Source organism: Rhagoletis zephyria, unplaced genomic scaffold (assembly GCF_001687245.7).
Source record: "Rhagoletis zephyria isolate East Lansing unplaced genomic scaffold, Rhagoletis_zephyria_1.1 Rzeph_scaffold_00751, whole genome shotgun sequence".
NCBI classification, from domain to species: domain Eukaryota; kingdom Metazoa; phylum Arthropoda; class Insecta; order Diptera; family Tephritidae; genus Rhagoletis; species Rhagoletis zephyria.
The window spans coordinates 171,652-187,185 of NW_016157835.1; the positions used below are offsets into that span (position 1 = coordinate 171,652).

The 15,534-nt window shown below is 37.5% G+C and overlaps 1 protein-coding gene across 1 annotated transcript in view; it reads left to right on the forward strand.

The window, feature by feature from the left end:
- LOC108361385 (metabotropic glutamate receptor-like) overlaps nt 1–13,585 on the forward strand; it is a 140,486-nt gene extending 126,901 nt beyond the window's left edge. The window contains exons 5-7 of the mRNA XM_017613995.1: nt 12,532–13,051; nt 13,109–13,404; nt 13,474–13,585. Of these exons, the coding sequence (XP_017469484.1) occupies nt 12,532–13,051; nt 13,109–13,404; nt 13,474–13,548 (891 nt within the window). The 3' untranslated portion in view covers nt 13,549–13,585. The remainder of the gene's footprint in view (nt 1–12,531; nt 13,052–13,108; nt 13,405–13,473) is intronic.
- Nucleotides 13,586–15,534: the final 1,949 nt, after the last annotated feature.

Consider the following 15,534-nt stretch of genomic DNA (forward strand, 5'->3'; position numbering starts at 1 on the left):
TTGTATCGACTTTTTAATTTGCTCATATGCATGCATGCATACATAGATTCCCTTCAAGACCAATGCTTTGATGGTATTCACGGGAAAGTTTATGTAGGTACATTTACATATTTTACACTTTTAACATAAATGTCAAGGCAGATATTTTAAGATACACTTCTTAACAAACAAATTTTTTTAAGTTATTATGAATGGATGAAGAATTTGAATTCAGTACTAAAACTTGACATTTCAAGTGCTTATCAAAACTTTATACATGTTAACTAGATTGGCCATTTATCTTAAAATTATATAATTTTAATTATTTGTTTATAAAAATGCAGTTTACACTTTAACAAAACCCGTATAAATCCAAGGTTTAATCTTTGCGCAACATAAACAAAATCACCAAACTTTCGTAAAGCTTTTTAATTAGATTTCCTATAAATACATATTTTGAGTATGCAGTTTTGTAGCCCGATCAATTCAAATAAAGCGCAAGTTTAAAATACATAGCTGCGACTTATCGTTGATTTTTAATTATTATTTTTTTTGATGAGGGCGTTGCTCATTTTCTTCATTAAAAAAATCGTCAAACATACTTAGATAATATGGAAGAAAATTACCGACATCGTCAAAAATATGCCATACATCAACTGTAAATCACAGCTACTTTAAATTTGCACTTTATTAGACTAAAATTGAATGAGCTAAAAAACTGCAAAATATTAAGAGATCAAATTGAAATAGAAAGTTTGTCGATTTTTTTAATGTTGTTCAAAGATAAAACTTAATTTCATTTAGTATTTGTTAAGGAATAAACTATATTTTTATAAACAAATAATTCATATTAAAATATAATAAAATAAATAGTCAAATCTACTCAATATGTGAGTGTCGTAAAGTTATGATATTTAAGAACATCTCTTTTTTAATTAACGATGACACTTTTTCTATATGTAGCTGATTTCAACATTTTGTTTTAATAAAATTTAGTATCGAAAATATTCTTTCAAAACTTGCCTAGGAATGTGATATAATGGTTCGTTCAAAACCTTTTTTAAAAACTTATAAAGGCAAAAACGAGAAGGCGAAGAAGAAAAGAGAATAAAAAAATTTCCCGCAGTGAATTTTCAGATTTTTAAGACGGTATAGTAATTTAATTTTTTAAATTTAAATAAAGCATGAATACCCCATGGAATAAACGAGTAGATAAAAAATATATAACGGTAAAACTGGCACATACATAAATATATGAAAGAATGCACTCAGGCGACGCCTCTAGCCATTGTGTGTCACAAATTTAAGTTATCGATGAATTTTTTTTTCATTCCCCCCCCAAAGCCAAATCCTGGCTACGCCACTGGTCTGATGGGAATTGAACCCGGACCCTCTTGGCCACAACTAATTGTATCAAGCGTCTTTGCACACTCAGCTACAGGCATACATGTAAAAGTGTTTTCAAATGTTGAGTTTGAATCAATATCACAGCGCGCGATTAGTGCATTATGTCATACCATGATGTGTTGTCATCGCTGTGCATGCTTTGTATACATATACTTTCTTAATTTCATATGAAAAAGCATCCGAGACGTGCAAAACGCCATCCGTGTAGTGAAAAATGCTTCATTTTAATACGGGAGTATTTGAATTGAATATTTCCATTATATGTACGTAGTGTATGTACAATGGAAAAATCCATTTTGTTAAGACTTTTCACTTGATTTAAATACGAACATTTTTAAACGGTAATCAAATAAAATATTTTTATTCTTATAATGCGTCTTTTTCTCAGTGAACCTAATATTACCTGGCTTTATTGGGCTTTAAAGTGCAGAAATTTGTACTATGGTTAGGATTGCATGTGGTGGGATTTGAACCCGCGGCCTCGGTGTTTAAGTCAGCACCTCAATCTCTACGTGTTGTAATAATAATAAAGTCCGGCGCTTACACAATATGTTAGTGTTTGGCCGAACTTCTCCTCCGATTTGTCACGTGGGCCTTAATGTTGTGGCACAAAGGGGGTGCCTATAGTTTTATGTCGACTCTGAAAGCTGTTTTTCATTTTCAAGGTTTGCGCACTTCTAACCACTACACCCCAGCGGCCTATATGCGAAACCTATATTCAGATAATTTTTTTGGATTTTGGTATCGATATTTGGAATATCGAGTCTTTTTATTTCGATATTAATGGGTACCCGATATTTTTAAAGCGATACTTTAAATGAGTACCATATCCAGGGGCGCACCCAGGAATATATTTTGGGGGGGGGTTTATACTTCTAAAGATATACCACCTGAAAATACCGAATTTTAGCTTCGGATAATACGTTCTTTAAAATACATTTATGCAAGTTTTATGTACTGTATGTAATAAATTAATATAAATAAATAAATTGCACTTTATTTACATAAAATTAACAAGGAATTCAAACATTTTTAAGAAATTAATGGTACTCCTAAATTTTTATATGAGAATTGAAGTTGTGTTTTTGCCTAGAAATTACTTGTTTAATCAAAAGTTCTATAAACGCAAGATCCGCTCAGCTTTCAAAAGTAATACAAAATTAAAAAAGAATTAAAAAAAAATAAATTATTTAATTCCATGAAATTTTTACACTTTTATGTCAATTTTCCTCGATGGCTCGGCAAGTTTGTCTATAATTTTTTCCACTGCGGGAGTGAGTTCCCTATACAAATAAAGAAGTGCTAAACCGTTCAATCGTCCTTGTGACATTGTGCTTCTTAAATATGTTTTAAGTCTACGGAGTGATGAAAATGATCTTTCATTCTCGCATGTTGTTATGGGGAGAGTTACTAGAATGGTAAATAAATTGAATATATTTGGTAACATGTCCTTTCGACACAGCTGCATAGCTTGGTAAACTTTTTTTGGCCTCTCTTAAGGTTTCAAGTTGAAACAAATTTTATACCAAATATCTATCTCCATTTTAGCATCTTCAAAATCTCCATCCAAATCGCCACAGTAAAAATCAAATAATTTCTTTAAACTAATTATTCCATCATCGTCAAGTTTAGACACCTTTTCCGGAAAAAGAACTTTGAATCCAAGAAGTATGTCTTTATGCTTAAAAAACCTATCACTCAGACTGGTAATAAATGCATCCAAAAATGGTATGAAGAGATGGATACGATAAAAATCTTCGACGTTTAACGTTTCCGCATTAGAAAGTCTTGGTTTCCTCAAAGTGGAGCTATTCGATTCTGCTTGCTTGTGAGCAATATCGTATAAATTTTTGAACTCCATTTCAACGTTTTCTCTTATCCTAGATAATTCTTGCAAAGTAATATCGGCTAAATTAACCGCTTCTTTTAAGTCAATATTTTGAGTTTGAAGAAATTTGCAAAGTATTTTGGCTTTGCTAAAAACTTGATTTATACATTACAAAGCAATTACAAACTCACTTTTTTGTATGGCGCAGTTTAGCAAATTAGCTTCGTCAGAAACATGTTTTCCATCCCAATTAGATATTTGAATTAGAGCCAATATCAAAGCATCATAAAATTTCATAAAGACAAATACGGAATTATATCTTTCAATCCACCTAGTTGGGCACTTTTTTTCCAGTTTTTGGTGGTCACAAATCTTAAGTTTTTCGAGGCACTCTTGCAAAACTTGCTGTCTTTTAGGAGTATTGAAAAAGTCGTACAATTTTCCTATAACACTTAGACATTTCCTTATGTACACATTCCCGCACGAGTTTGAGACGGCTAAGTTTAACGAATGTGCAGCAAAGTGTACATATAAAGCTTTTGGGTACTTTCTGGAGATGTGAGCTTGTACACCGTTGAATTGACCACTCATTGAAGCAGCGCCATCGTACCCTTGTCCGCGCATTTTATTTAAATCTAATCCAATTTCTTTCAACTCCTTTAAGATCACTTTCGACATACCTTCACCCGTTAAATCTTCTAGTGGAATGAATTTTAGAAAAACTTCTTTGATTTCGAGGTCATCATTATCAAAATATCTAACACAAAGCGACATTTGTTCTACACCAGATATATCAGCAGTTTCATCAGAAAGTACAGAGAAATATTTTGCAGCGTTAACTTTTTCAGATAATGTTTTTAAAATTAATTGCTCACATATGTTGATAATCTCGTTTTGAATTCTCCAACTTGTATACATTGCATTACTACTGCTTTCAGATAACATACTCCTTAAATTTGTATCGTACTGCTGTCTATACCGCAAGAGCACCCTAAAATTGCCCTCATTTATTTCACTGCCGTCGTCTATCCGCCCAGCGTCCCGATGCCCCCTAAGCGCAAGTCCCTGTTTTCCACAAAACAAAACTGTCTCAATGATTGGCTTTAATTTGGTTCGATTTTCCAGCGCCTGTTGTTTAGCTATCTTGTCGATTTGATGTAAAACGGAATCCTGTCCGCACTCATTTTTGGTTTTAAAAAGTACGCAAAACTTACAAAATGCTGCATCTACCACTTGGGAATAGCAAAGCCAACTCCACTCCAGCCATTTTAGCTGAAACCTTAAATTTCGACGCTTTGATGAAGGGAAAACAAACCTTTCTGATGGAAACCAAATCATGCCCAAAGCTTCTACTTTTTCTACATTACTAAGTTTCTTTTGCAGAAAATTTGTAATATCACGGTAATGACTGTCCTCCGAATGCTTCTTTGATATGGCCGCAGCCGACTCAACGGTAGTTTGAGCATAAACTATTAAAATACGTAAAAGTGAATGACGTACCTTATATTTCTTTATTTTATATATTACCAACACTTTCACTGGAACAAGATGGCTGCTCTTCAGTTACTTTAGGCTTTTTCAAAAAAAAAGCAGTCAAATCTAACTGGCGCTTCGACATTTTAAAAACTTTAAATTTCACAAACAAATCTGAATGAGAGAGACTAAAACCACCAGCTGACCATAAGAATGCCTAGTTTTCGATAGAGATGGTGATTTTGCACGATTGCCAAATTTTTTTATATTTCAAATACCGAAAAAATTAACTGAACTCGTATTTTTATTATGTAGCTCAATTTGGTGGAACGAATTCGAAGATGGCAAATTACATCTTCGAACCTTCGTTAAGTAAATATCAGAGGTGCACTCTTTTAGGGAGTAAAGAGTACAAAACAACAGGAAGTGAGTATGCATTGCATACTTTTAGGACAATGTTAAACATTCCAACAAGAGCAATTTTAAACATTCCAACACCAAACTCAGTCGCAGACCTACAACGTTTCTTAGGTATGGTTATTTAGGGTAATTTATCAATAACTTGTCAGTACAAAATAGATATTTGCGAAACCTTCTAAACGCAGACGTCCAATGGCACTGGGATGCAATCCATGACCAAGAATTTAATAGGTTAAAAGTGTTATTGAAGCAATCACCTGTATTAACATATTTTAATCCAAATAGAACTTTAACTCTCTCTGTCGATGCATCGAAATTTGCTGTCGGTGCTACAATATTACACGATCGAAATCCTATCGCTTATGCGTCAGCTTCCTCAACTGATTGTCAAGTAAACAACGCTCAAATTGAAAAGGAGCTATTTGCCATTTTATTCGGATGTACAAAATTCCACCAATATATCTTTGGGACTAGCGTAGTGGTAGAAACTGATCACAAGCCTTTAGTTACTCTATTTAATAAACGCTTATATAAGATACAAGCAAAATTGCAACGCTTTATGCTACGTTTGCAAGGTTAAAATTTAACAGTACAGTACAAACCTGGAAAATTCCTTTATATTGCAGATACTCTGTCAATACGACCCCTAAAAGACAGGGAGTTGTCAGAAATTGATCAAGATTTGTCACTTATTTCCAATATTTCACTGCCTGAATCTTATATTAGTGAGATAAAAATTTGTACACGGTCGGACGAAATACTTCAAAAAATCATACATTACGTTCAAAGTGGTTGGCAAAGTAAAAAAGGTGTCGATAAAGAAGTTATACCTTTCTATAACATAAAAGAAGATATTTCTGTGATAAATAATATGATTTTGAAAAACGACCAAATTATAATTCCAACCAGCCTTAGACGAAAAGTTCTAGATTCATTGCATGAAGGTCACATTGGCATCCAACGATGCCAAGCCCAGGCTCGACAGTCTGTCTATTGGCCAAACATAAACAATGACATATTCAATATCGTCTCTAATTGCGAAGTCTGCATGAAGCTTAGAAATTCAAACCCCAAACAGGAACTTTTACAGCATGAAATAATAAAAATTCCTTGGTATAAAGTCGGCGCTGATATTTTCGAATTTAAAAAAACCATATTTGCTGGTAGTTGATTATTATTCAAAATTCATTGAAATAATAATAATAGATTGGCGCTTACACATATGTTAGTGTTTGGCCGAGCTTCTCCTCCGATTTGTGGTGTGCGCCTTGATGTTGTCACACAAAGCGGAGGGACCTACAGTTTTACGCCGACTCCGAACGGCGGTTGTAATTTTATGAGAAGCTGTTTTTCATGGCAGAAATACACTCGGAGGTTTGCCATTGCCTGCCGAGGGACGACCGCTGTTAAGAAAAAACCTTTTTCTATATTTTTTGCGATGTTGCTTTGACCAGGGCTTGAACCCAGGCGTTGCGGAGTGGAAACGCGCACTGCTTACAACTGCACCACAGCGGCCGACATTCATAGAAATAGATTTATTAAATTCCGGTTTTCTAGTTTGCAGGTTATAGCAAAACTTTAATCGATATTTGCTAGTCACGGTATTCCAAATCTTTTTATCTCCGACAACGGACCACCATTTAATTCAAAAGAGTTCAATTTGTTTTGCAAAGAATGGAAGATAGAACATGTAACGTCTAGTCCATATCTTCCACGATCTAATGGTTTAGCGGAGCGATCAATACAAACAATTAAAAACCTTTTAGAGAAAGCTAACGGGAGTCAGTCCGATCCGTATTTTGCGCTTCTTCATTATAGAACTACTCCCTAAGGATTCTTGCCTAGTCCAGCCGAACTCCTCATGTCGAGAAAACTAAGAACAAAAATACCGTCTATCGATAAAATATTAAAACCAAAACTTCTTAATGAAAGCCAATATGAAAAATATGTTGAAAATTCCAAATCGCAAAAAATCGTCAAGAAAATTATTGCCAGTCAACCCCGGCGAAAGTGTAATTTTTAAAAGAAATCCAACATCGATTTGGTCCAGGAACGATTGTAGAAAATTGCAAAGAGCCCAGATCCCATATCATCAGGGATGAAAATGGAACATTGTTTAGAAGAAATCGCGAACATATTCAAAAAAACGTGAAGAAGTAAATAAAGAGAAAACTAAAGAATAGAAAATGACGAAAAAGAAATTCCTCTCACTAATCGAACTTGTGCAGAAGGATTTTATGTTACTCAAAAAGGTCGAAGGGTCATACCACCAACAAGACTTAACTACGATAGTCCTAACAAATAGATAATAACCATATTATGTTATGTATGCATAAATATATAGATACGTACATTGTACTACTGTAGATATAACATATTTAAATTACAAACTGAATACTCCTTGTAACACCATTTTTCTAAATTGTAATCTATAGCTACACTAAACCGAATTAAAAAAGGAAGATGTTATATATGCATAAATATATATATTATACCACTGCAGACCTAGCATAAGCTCCCTACTCTTATATGCTCGAGTCATACTCTCATGTTAACATTAACATGAACTTTATATACTTACATAGCGAGCTATGTACTTATGTATAACCGTTTACACTATATTAAATAGTATTTAATTACCTATGTTAAATATATATAAGATACAGTAATAAAGAGAACGTACAAGACACAACACTTATTCGTCCTGGTTCACCCAAAAATTAAATTATTTTTATATTCTACAGAATTTTTCCTTTTAATTGATGCCCATATTGTTATTCTACAGTGCACCGAATCTTTTGAAAAATGTTCTTATTCAATCATATTCTAGAGATTTCAAAGTCCCTTTAAAAAAAATTCTGACGTCAGAGAGAAAATGTAAAAACGCAGTTATACTATATTTGGCTCCCAGTTTTATGAATATATTGATTTTTGGGTGTGTAAAATTGACTGTTGCATGGTATAAACAGTGAGTTAGGTAGTTGAAAATAATTTTTTTACGAATAAACGTAGTACAAGGTCATATATTTTCATTTCAAAGTAAATATTTAATTCTGATAATCTCAAAATCGGAGTGTTTTGCTAGTTAGGGAGTGACGGAGTGTTCCTTAAAAAAGGAGTGAGTCAATCCGATCGGAGTGAAAATGGCAACGCTGCAGCAGACCATTGCATCATTCCGGGAAACAAGGCTACTGTTAAGTTGGAAAGAGACGGTGAACCCCTGACCTGGCATTGCGAGGCTAGTAGCGGGGTAACTGGCCTTGTCTTGCTGTGAACATTTTAACAAGACAGATCTGTCTGACTTAGGCTCGACAACGTTTATTCTTCTTCTTCTTCTTTTTTGGCGCTGNGGCGCTGTAACCGCCTAAGCGATTTTGGCCGAGTTCAGCAAAGCACGCCAGTCGTTTCTCCTCTGTGCCAACTGACGCCAATTGGAAACGCCAAGTGAAGCCAAGTCCTTCTCCACCTGATCTTTCCATCGCAGTGGGAGCCTCCCTCTTCCTCTACTACCACCAGCGGGTTCCGATTTGAATACTTTCAGAGCTGGAGCGTCGGTGTCCATTCGAACGACATGGCCAAGCCAGCGGAGCCGCTGTATTTTAATTCGCTGCACTATGTCCATATCGTTGTAAAGCTCATACAGCTCATCGTTCCATCGTCTGCGGTACTCGCCGTCGCCAACGCGTAAAGGCCCGTAAATCTTCCGCAAAATCTTTCTCTCAAACACTCCAAGAGCCGCCTCATCGGATGTTGTCATTGTCCATGCTTCTGCGCCATATACCAGCACGGGCATGATGAGTGACTTATAGAGCGTGGTTTTCGTACGTCGAGAGAGGACCTAACTCCTGAATTGCCTACTCAGTCCTATTGACAGTGTGTTGGCAAGAGTGATTCTACGTTGGATTTCAATGCTGACATTATTATCGGTGTTAATGCTGGTTCCCAAGTAAACGAAATTCTCTACTTTCTCGAAATTGTAACTGTCAACAGTGACGTGGGTGCCAAGGCGCGAATGTGCTGACTGTTTGTTTGATGACAGGAGATACTTCGTTTTGTCCTCGTTTACCACCAGACCCATGCGCTTTGCTTCCCTATCCAACTTGGAAAAGGCAGAACAGACTTCGCGGTTTTTGTTACCGATGATGTCGATGTCATCGGCATAAGCCAGCAATTGCACGCTCTTGTAGTAAATTGTTCCTGAGCGGTTCAGTTCTGCAGCTCTTATTATCTTCTCCAACATCAGATTAAAGAAGTCACATGAAAGGGAGTCGCCCTGTCTGAAACCCCGTTTTGTGGCGAACGGCTTGGAGAGGTCGTTCCCAATTCTGACGGAGCTGGTGGTATTTCTCAACGTCATTTTACACAGCCGTATGAGTTTTGAGGGGATGCCAAATTCAGACATAGCGGCGTATAGGCAACTCCTTTTAGTGCTGTCAAAAGCGGCTTTAAAGTCGACAAATAGGTGGTGAGTGTCGATCCTTTTCTCGCGGGTCTTTTCCAAGATTTGGCGTATTGTGAATACCTGGTCTATGGTGGATTTGCCAGGTCTAAAGCCACACTGATAAGGCCCAATCAGTTCATTGACGGTGGGCTTCAGTCTTTCACACAATACGCTCGATAAGACCTTGTAACCTATGCTTAGAAGGCTGATCCCGCGGTAGTTGGCGCGAATGGCGGGGTCACCTTTCTTTTGGATTGGGCAGAGCACACTTAAATTCCAGTCGTCGGGCATGCGTTCATCTGACCATATTCTGCACAAGAGTTGATGCATGCACCTTATCAACTCCTCGCCGCCGTACTTGAATAGCTCAGCTGGCAGGCTGTCAGCTCCAGCGGCTTTGTTGTTTTTCAGCCGCGTTATTGCTATACGTACCTCGTCATAGTCAGGCGGTGGAACGTCGACTCCGTCATCATCGACTGCGGGCTCGGGTTCTTCTTCTCCACAACTTTCTGTGCTGCTGCCATTTAGTAGGGCGGAAAAGTGTTCCCTCCATAATTTAAGTACGCTCTGGACATCAGTTACTAGGTCGCCATTATTGTTCTTACAGGAGTGCGCCCCGGTCTTTAAACCTTCCGTAAGTCGCCTAACTCTCTGGTAAAATTTTCGGGCATTCCTCCTGTCGGCCAGCATTTCAAGCTCTTCGCACTCACGTATTTCTGCCTCTCTCTTCTTGTTGCGGCAAATACGTCTCGCTTCCCTCTTCAGATCCCTATAGCGGTCCCACATAGCGCGCGTTGCGCCCGATCGCAGCGTGGCCCTGTAGGCGACATCTTTTTTCTCTGCAGCTTCCTGACATTCCTCATCGTACCAGTTGTTCTTTCTGGTTCGCTGAAATCCGACTACTTCTTCGGCGGCGGTACTTAATGAGCGGGAAATGTGGTTCCACTGCTCGCATATGTCGGTTTGTTGAAGAGTGCTCTCTGAGAGCAGGTGTGAGAGTCGAGTAGCGAAAGCGCTGGCTGTCTGTTGTGATTGCAGCTTTTCGACGTTAAGCTTTCCTTGCATATTTGGGCGAACATTTTTTGCTGCACGGAGTCGGGTGCGTATCTTTGCTGCAAAAAGATGGTAGTCCGAGTCGATGTTTGGGCCTCGGAGTGTGCGTACGTCTAAAACACTGGAAGTGTGCCTTCCGTCTATAACGACATGATCGATTTGGTTTCTCGTTTTTCGATCCGGAGACACCCACGTAGCTTGATGGATTTTTTTATGCTTGAACCTAGTACTGCATACTACCATGTTTCGGGCCCCGGCGAAGTCGATCAGCCTCAATCCGTTGTCGGACGTTTCGTCGTGGAGGCTGAATTTTCCGACGGTGGTTCCAAAGATCCCTTCTTTGCCCACCCTGGCATTGAAGTCGCCAAGCACGATTTTGATATCATGACGGGGGCAGCGCTCGTACGTGCGCTCCAAGCGCCCGTAGAAGAGGTCCTTTGATGCCTCATCTTTCTCTTCTGTCGGGGCATGGGCGCAGATGAGCGAGATGTTGAAGAATCTCGCTTTGATGCGGATTGTGGCTAGACGCTCGTCCACCGGGGTGAACGACAGTACTCGGCGACGGAGTCTCTCTCCCACCACAAATCCAACTCCGAATTTGCGCTCCTTTACATGGCAGCTGTAGTAGACGTCGCAAGGCCCCAGACATTGTTTGCCTTGCCCCGTCCAACGCATTTCTTGGATGGCGGTGATGTCAGCTTTTGTCCTTACGAGGACATCAACCAGCCGGGCAGAGGCACCTTCCCCATTAAGGGTCCGGACATTCCAGGTGCATGCCCTCAAATCGTAGTCCTTTAAACATTTGCCGTGGTCGTCATCATAAGGGGGGGTCTCATCCGAGGCTTTGCCTTGCTTCTTCACTGGAAGTGGTTTTTACGTGGCGGGTCCCAAGCCCAGCGCACAACCCATTGCTGGGACGGGGGTGGTTTCGCAACCAAATACACGTTTATATAGCGAGCCGCTTGCTCCAAGCAGACACCCGCTTGCAGCCGCATCTACTGGCGAACAGACGCTGCAGACTTCAGTGAAACCTTAAACCGAATAAGTCGAGGTGGCCCAACCGAAGCTCCCTCTCTTTCTGCCGTGACCCAAGGCTCCATTCGGATTAGTTACCGCATCTCGCACATGGGTTGCTCACGTTGCCCAGACTGCGCGAACGAGGACGCAAGAGTCGGGATTGAGTATAGCCATGCAACTGTAACTGCATACCCAGCGCAACGACTATACCCCATTGCACTCCAACGTTTGTTAATCACGCTTATTATTTTTGAAATAGTCTTACGAAGTTTATGATGCTGGAGGCTTAAACTTTCCCTGAAATTTTAACCTAAATTAATTCTCAAATGCAATTCAATCTAAACCAAGTTTCCCTGCTCCCTGATTTAATAGTCCAGAAAAAACGTTCAAGATTTAACTGGGCAGCCAAATTCCTTGGAACCAAACAATTCTAGAAAACCTATTCGGCCCACACTTTCAGGTGGTACACAGAGATCTCCACCCCCATTGAGAAGTACCTAGCAACCTCCAAGCGGATGTTTATGTCATCATCGGGCTACAACTGACCAAAAGGCTTATCGAAAGTAACATTGTCAAGGGAAGCTTAAGAGATATATTTAACACGTATACGGACGTGTCATTGCAGACTGGCGCCATTGCACATCCATATGGAATGTGGCGCGGTCAATAGAAGAAGACGGGATGCATCATATGAAACTGTTGGATTTCGTCAGTATTTTAGGGCTACATAAGGCCTTATGATGAGCGTTTAGGGCACAATGGGTCTAAGGTCGAAGTGTAGATCCTACAACAACACAAACAGGTTCAAAGATCCTTACGTCAAAAAATGTTATCCAGAGTAGTGTTTGAACAAAAGAGCACTTGCAGACTTCGTTGAAACTAAACGTTGTTTTTGTTTTTTTTTTCATTTAAGGGAGACACGTGTTGCTGGATATGTGACAACTGCGAACCATACGAATACGTACTTAACGAGTTTACATGCAGAGATTGCGGGCCAGGTTATTGGCCATACCCAGATAAATTATCCTGCTTTGCGCTGGACGTTCAATACATTCGATGGCAATCCTTGTTTGCGTTAATTCCCTTGGCGATTGCAATATTCGGTATAATAATGACTGTCGTTGTTATAGTACTATTTGCTAAGAACCACGATACTCCGCTGGTGCGTGCTTCAGGACGCGAACTCAGCTATACGCTGCTCTTCGGGATTTTAGTTTGCTATTGCAATACTTTTGCGTTGATAGCCAAACCAACGATAGTCTCGTGTATTTCGCAACGATTCGGCATTGGTGTCGGATTTTCAATCATTTATAGTGCATTGCTAACAAAAACCAACCGAATTTCGCGGATATTTCATTCGGCGTCAAAATCAGCCCAACGATTAAGGTATATAAGCCCGCAATCCCAAGTAGTGATCACTGTATCTCTTATAGGTGAGTGTGCGAAAGGATCGATTAAAATATTATACTAAAATCTATTTCACCTCATAGCTATACAAGTACTGATTACTATGATTTGGATGATAGTTGAGCCACCAGGCACTCGTTTTTATTATCCTGATCGAACAGAAGTCATTTTAAAATGCAAAATACAAGATATGTCGTTTTTATTCTCGCAACTTTACAATATGATATTGATTACAATCTGCACAATTTATGCAATTAAAACTCGGAAAATACCAGAAAACTTTAACGAATCCAAGTTTATTGGATTAACAATGTACACAACATGCATTATATGGCTGGCGTTTATACCCATATATTTCGGAACGGGAAACTCATATGAGGTAAGTGCTTATACGTTTTCAAATAAGTTCACTGTATTACTTCTACAAATTTTATATTCATAAATGTAGGATATCCACGTTTTAAAATCGATGATGTTCCGTTTATTTAGTGATTCAAGTACTCCGCCATTTAAAATTTTGTAAGACATATAATTTTTTTAATTTTACAAGGACAAAAAATATTAACTAATATAAAAAATCCCGCCTCACAAAAGAAAAAATAACTCAAAATGAAATTGCGGCGATTGATAGAAGTCTTATTGATAATTTTGGCATAATATTAATAATTCTGCGGAATCCCGGTTAGTATTACGACATGCCAAGTACGGTTCATAAGGTTTTAGTACATGGGTGTGATGCTTTGGAATACTTCGATTTGTCAATAAGTAATAAGCAGAGAACTAGAATGTCCTCAATTTAGATTTCCCTGATTCCATATATAGCATTTAGCTAGTAACAAAGTATTGCCCCGTGAAATATGCACTGCCAGAATTTGCACAATCCTTCATAGCTGAATTGCTGAATATTTTAACTGCATTACCAACGTTCCTAGAATCGCGGTGACAGGAACTGGTAAAATTTTTTGGTAATAAAATTTTCTGGTTACAAAATCTTCGGTAACGTGCGGAATAGACCTGTAAATGAAACTTTTTTTTCAAATTAAATGAAACCATTTTCACACAAAGCGAAACCTTTTTCAAATTAAACAAAACTTTTTTTCAGGTCAAGCGAAACCATGCTATATAGCATTTTCAGTTTAAATGAAACCATTTTCAAATTAAATGAGACCTCTTTCAGGTTAAGTGAAACCTTTTTCAAATTAATTGAAACGTTTTTCAGATGAAGCGAAACCTTTTTCAAATTAAATGAAACCTTTTTCGGATTCAATGAGACTTTATTCAAATTTATCGAAACTTTTTTCAGATTCAATGAAACTTTATTCAAACCAAATGAAACTTTTTTCAAATTAAAGGAAACTTTACTCAAACTAAGTATTAAACATTTTTAAATTAAGGAACAGGAAATCAACTTAACCTATTTAGAGCCGTTTGCACCATATCTGGCTAACACTAAAGGCTCTGTTATGCATACTTGGCATTGCTTGAGATTTGTCACATAAGGAATCTGTTATAGCATTTTCAGTTTAAATGAAACCATTTTCAAATTAAGCGAAACCTTTTTCAAATTAAGTGAAACCTTCTCCAGATTCAGTGAAACTTTATTCAAATTAAATGAGACCTTCTTCAAATTAAATGAAACTTTTTTCAAATTAAATGAAACTTTATTCAAATGAAATGAAACTTCTTTTTTGGATTACTTTGAACTAGCTGTTACGTGTTGCTCTCCCTTACGGTCAAGGCATGTTGAATACAGTGTTGCCGTTTCGATCCAATTGCACCAAAATTGGTAGTTTCATTTCTTAAAATAAGGCTTTGGTAGGTTGGTTGGTTTGTTGTGATTTTCGAGGGGTTTTGATAACTAGGCAAATCATATATATAATTTATGGCATTTTCAGTTTAAATGAAACCATTTTCAAATTAAGCGAAACATTTTTCAAATTAAATAAAACCTTTTTCATGCTAAGCGAAACCTTTTTCAAATTAAATGAAACCGTTTTCAGATTCAGTGAAACTTTATTCAAATTAAATGAGACCTTTTTCAGATTCAATGAAACTTTGTTCAAATTAAATGAAACTTTTTTCAAATTAAATGAAACTTTATTCAAATTAAATGAAACTTCTTTTTTGGATTACTTTGAATTAGCTATTACGTGTTGCTCTCCCTTACGGTCAAGTCATGTTGAATACAGTGTTGCCGTTTCGGTCCAATAGGACCAAAATTGGTAGTTTCATTTCTTAAAATAAGGCTGTGATTTTCGAGGGGGTTTGGTAACTAGGCAAATCATATATATAATTTATGGCATTTTCAGTTTAAATGAAACAATTTTCAAATTAAGCGAAACATTTTTCAAATTAAATGAAACTTTTTTCAAATTAAATGAAACTTTTTTCAAATTAAATGAAACTTTTTTCAAATTAAATGAAACTTTTTTCAAATTAAATGAAACTTTTTTCAAATTAAATGAAACTTCTTTTTTGGATTACTTTGAATTAGCTATTACGTGTTGCT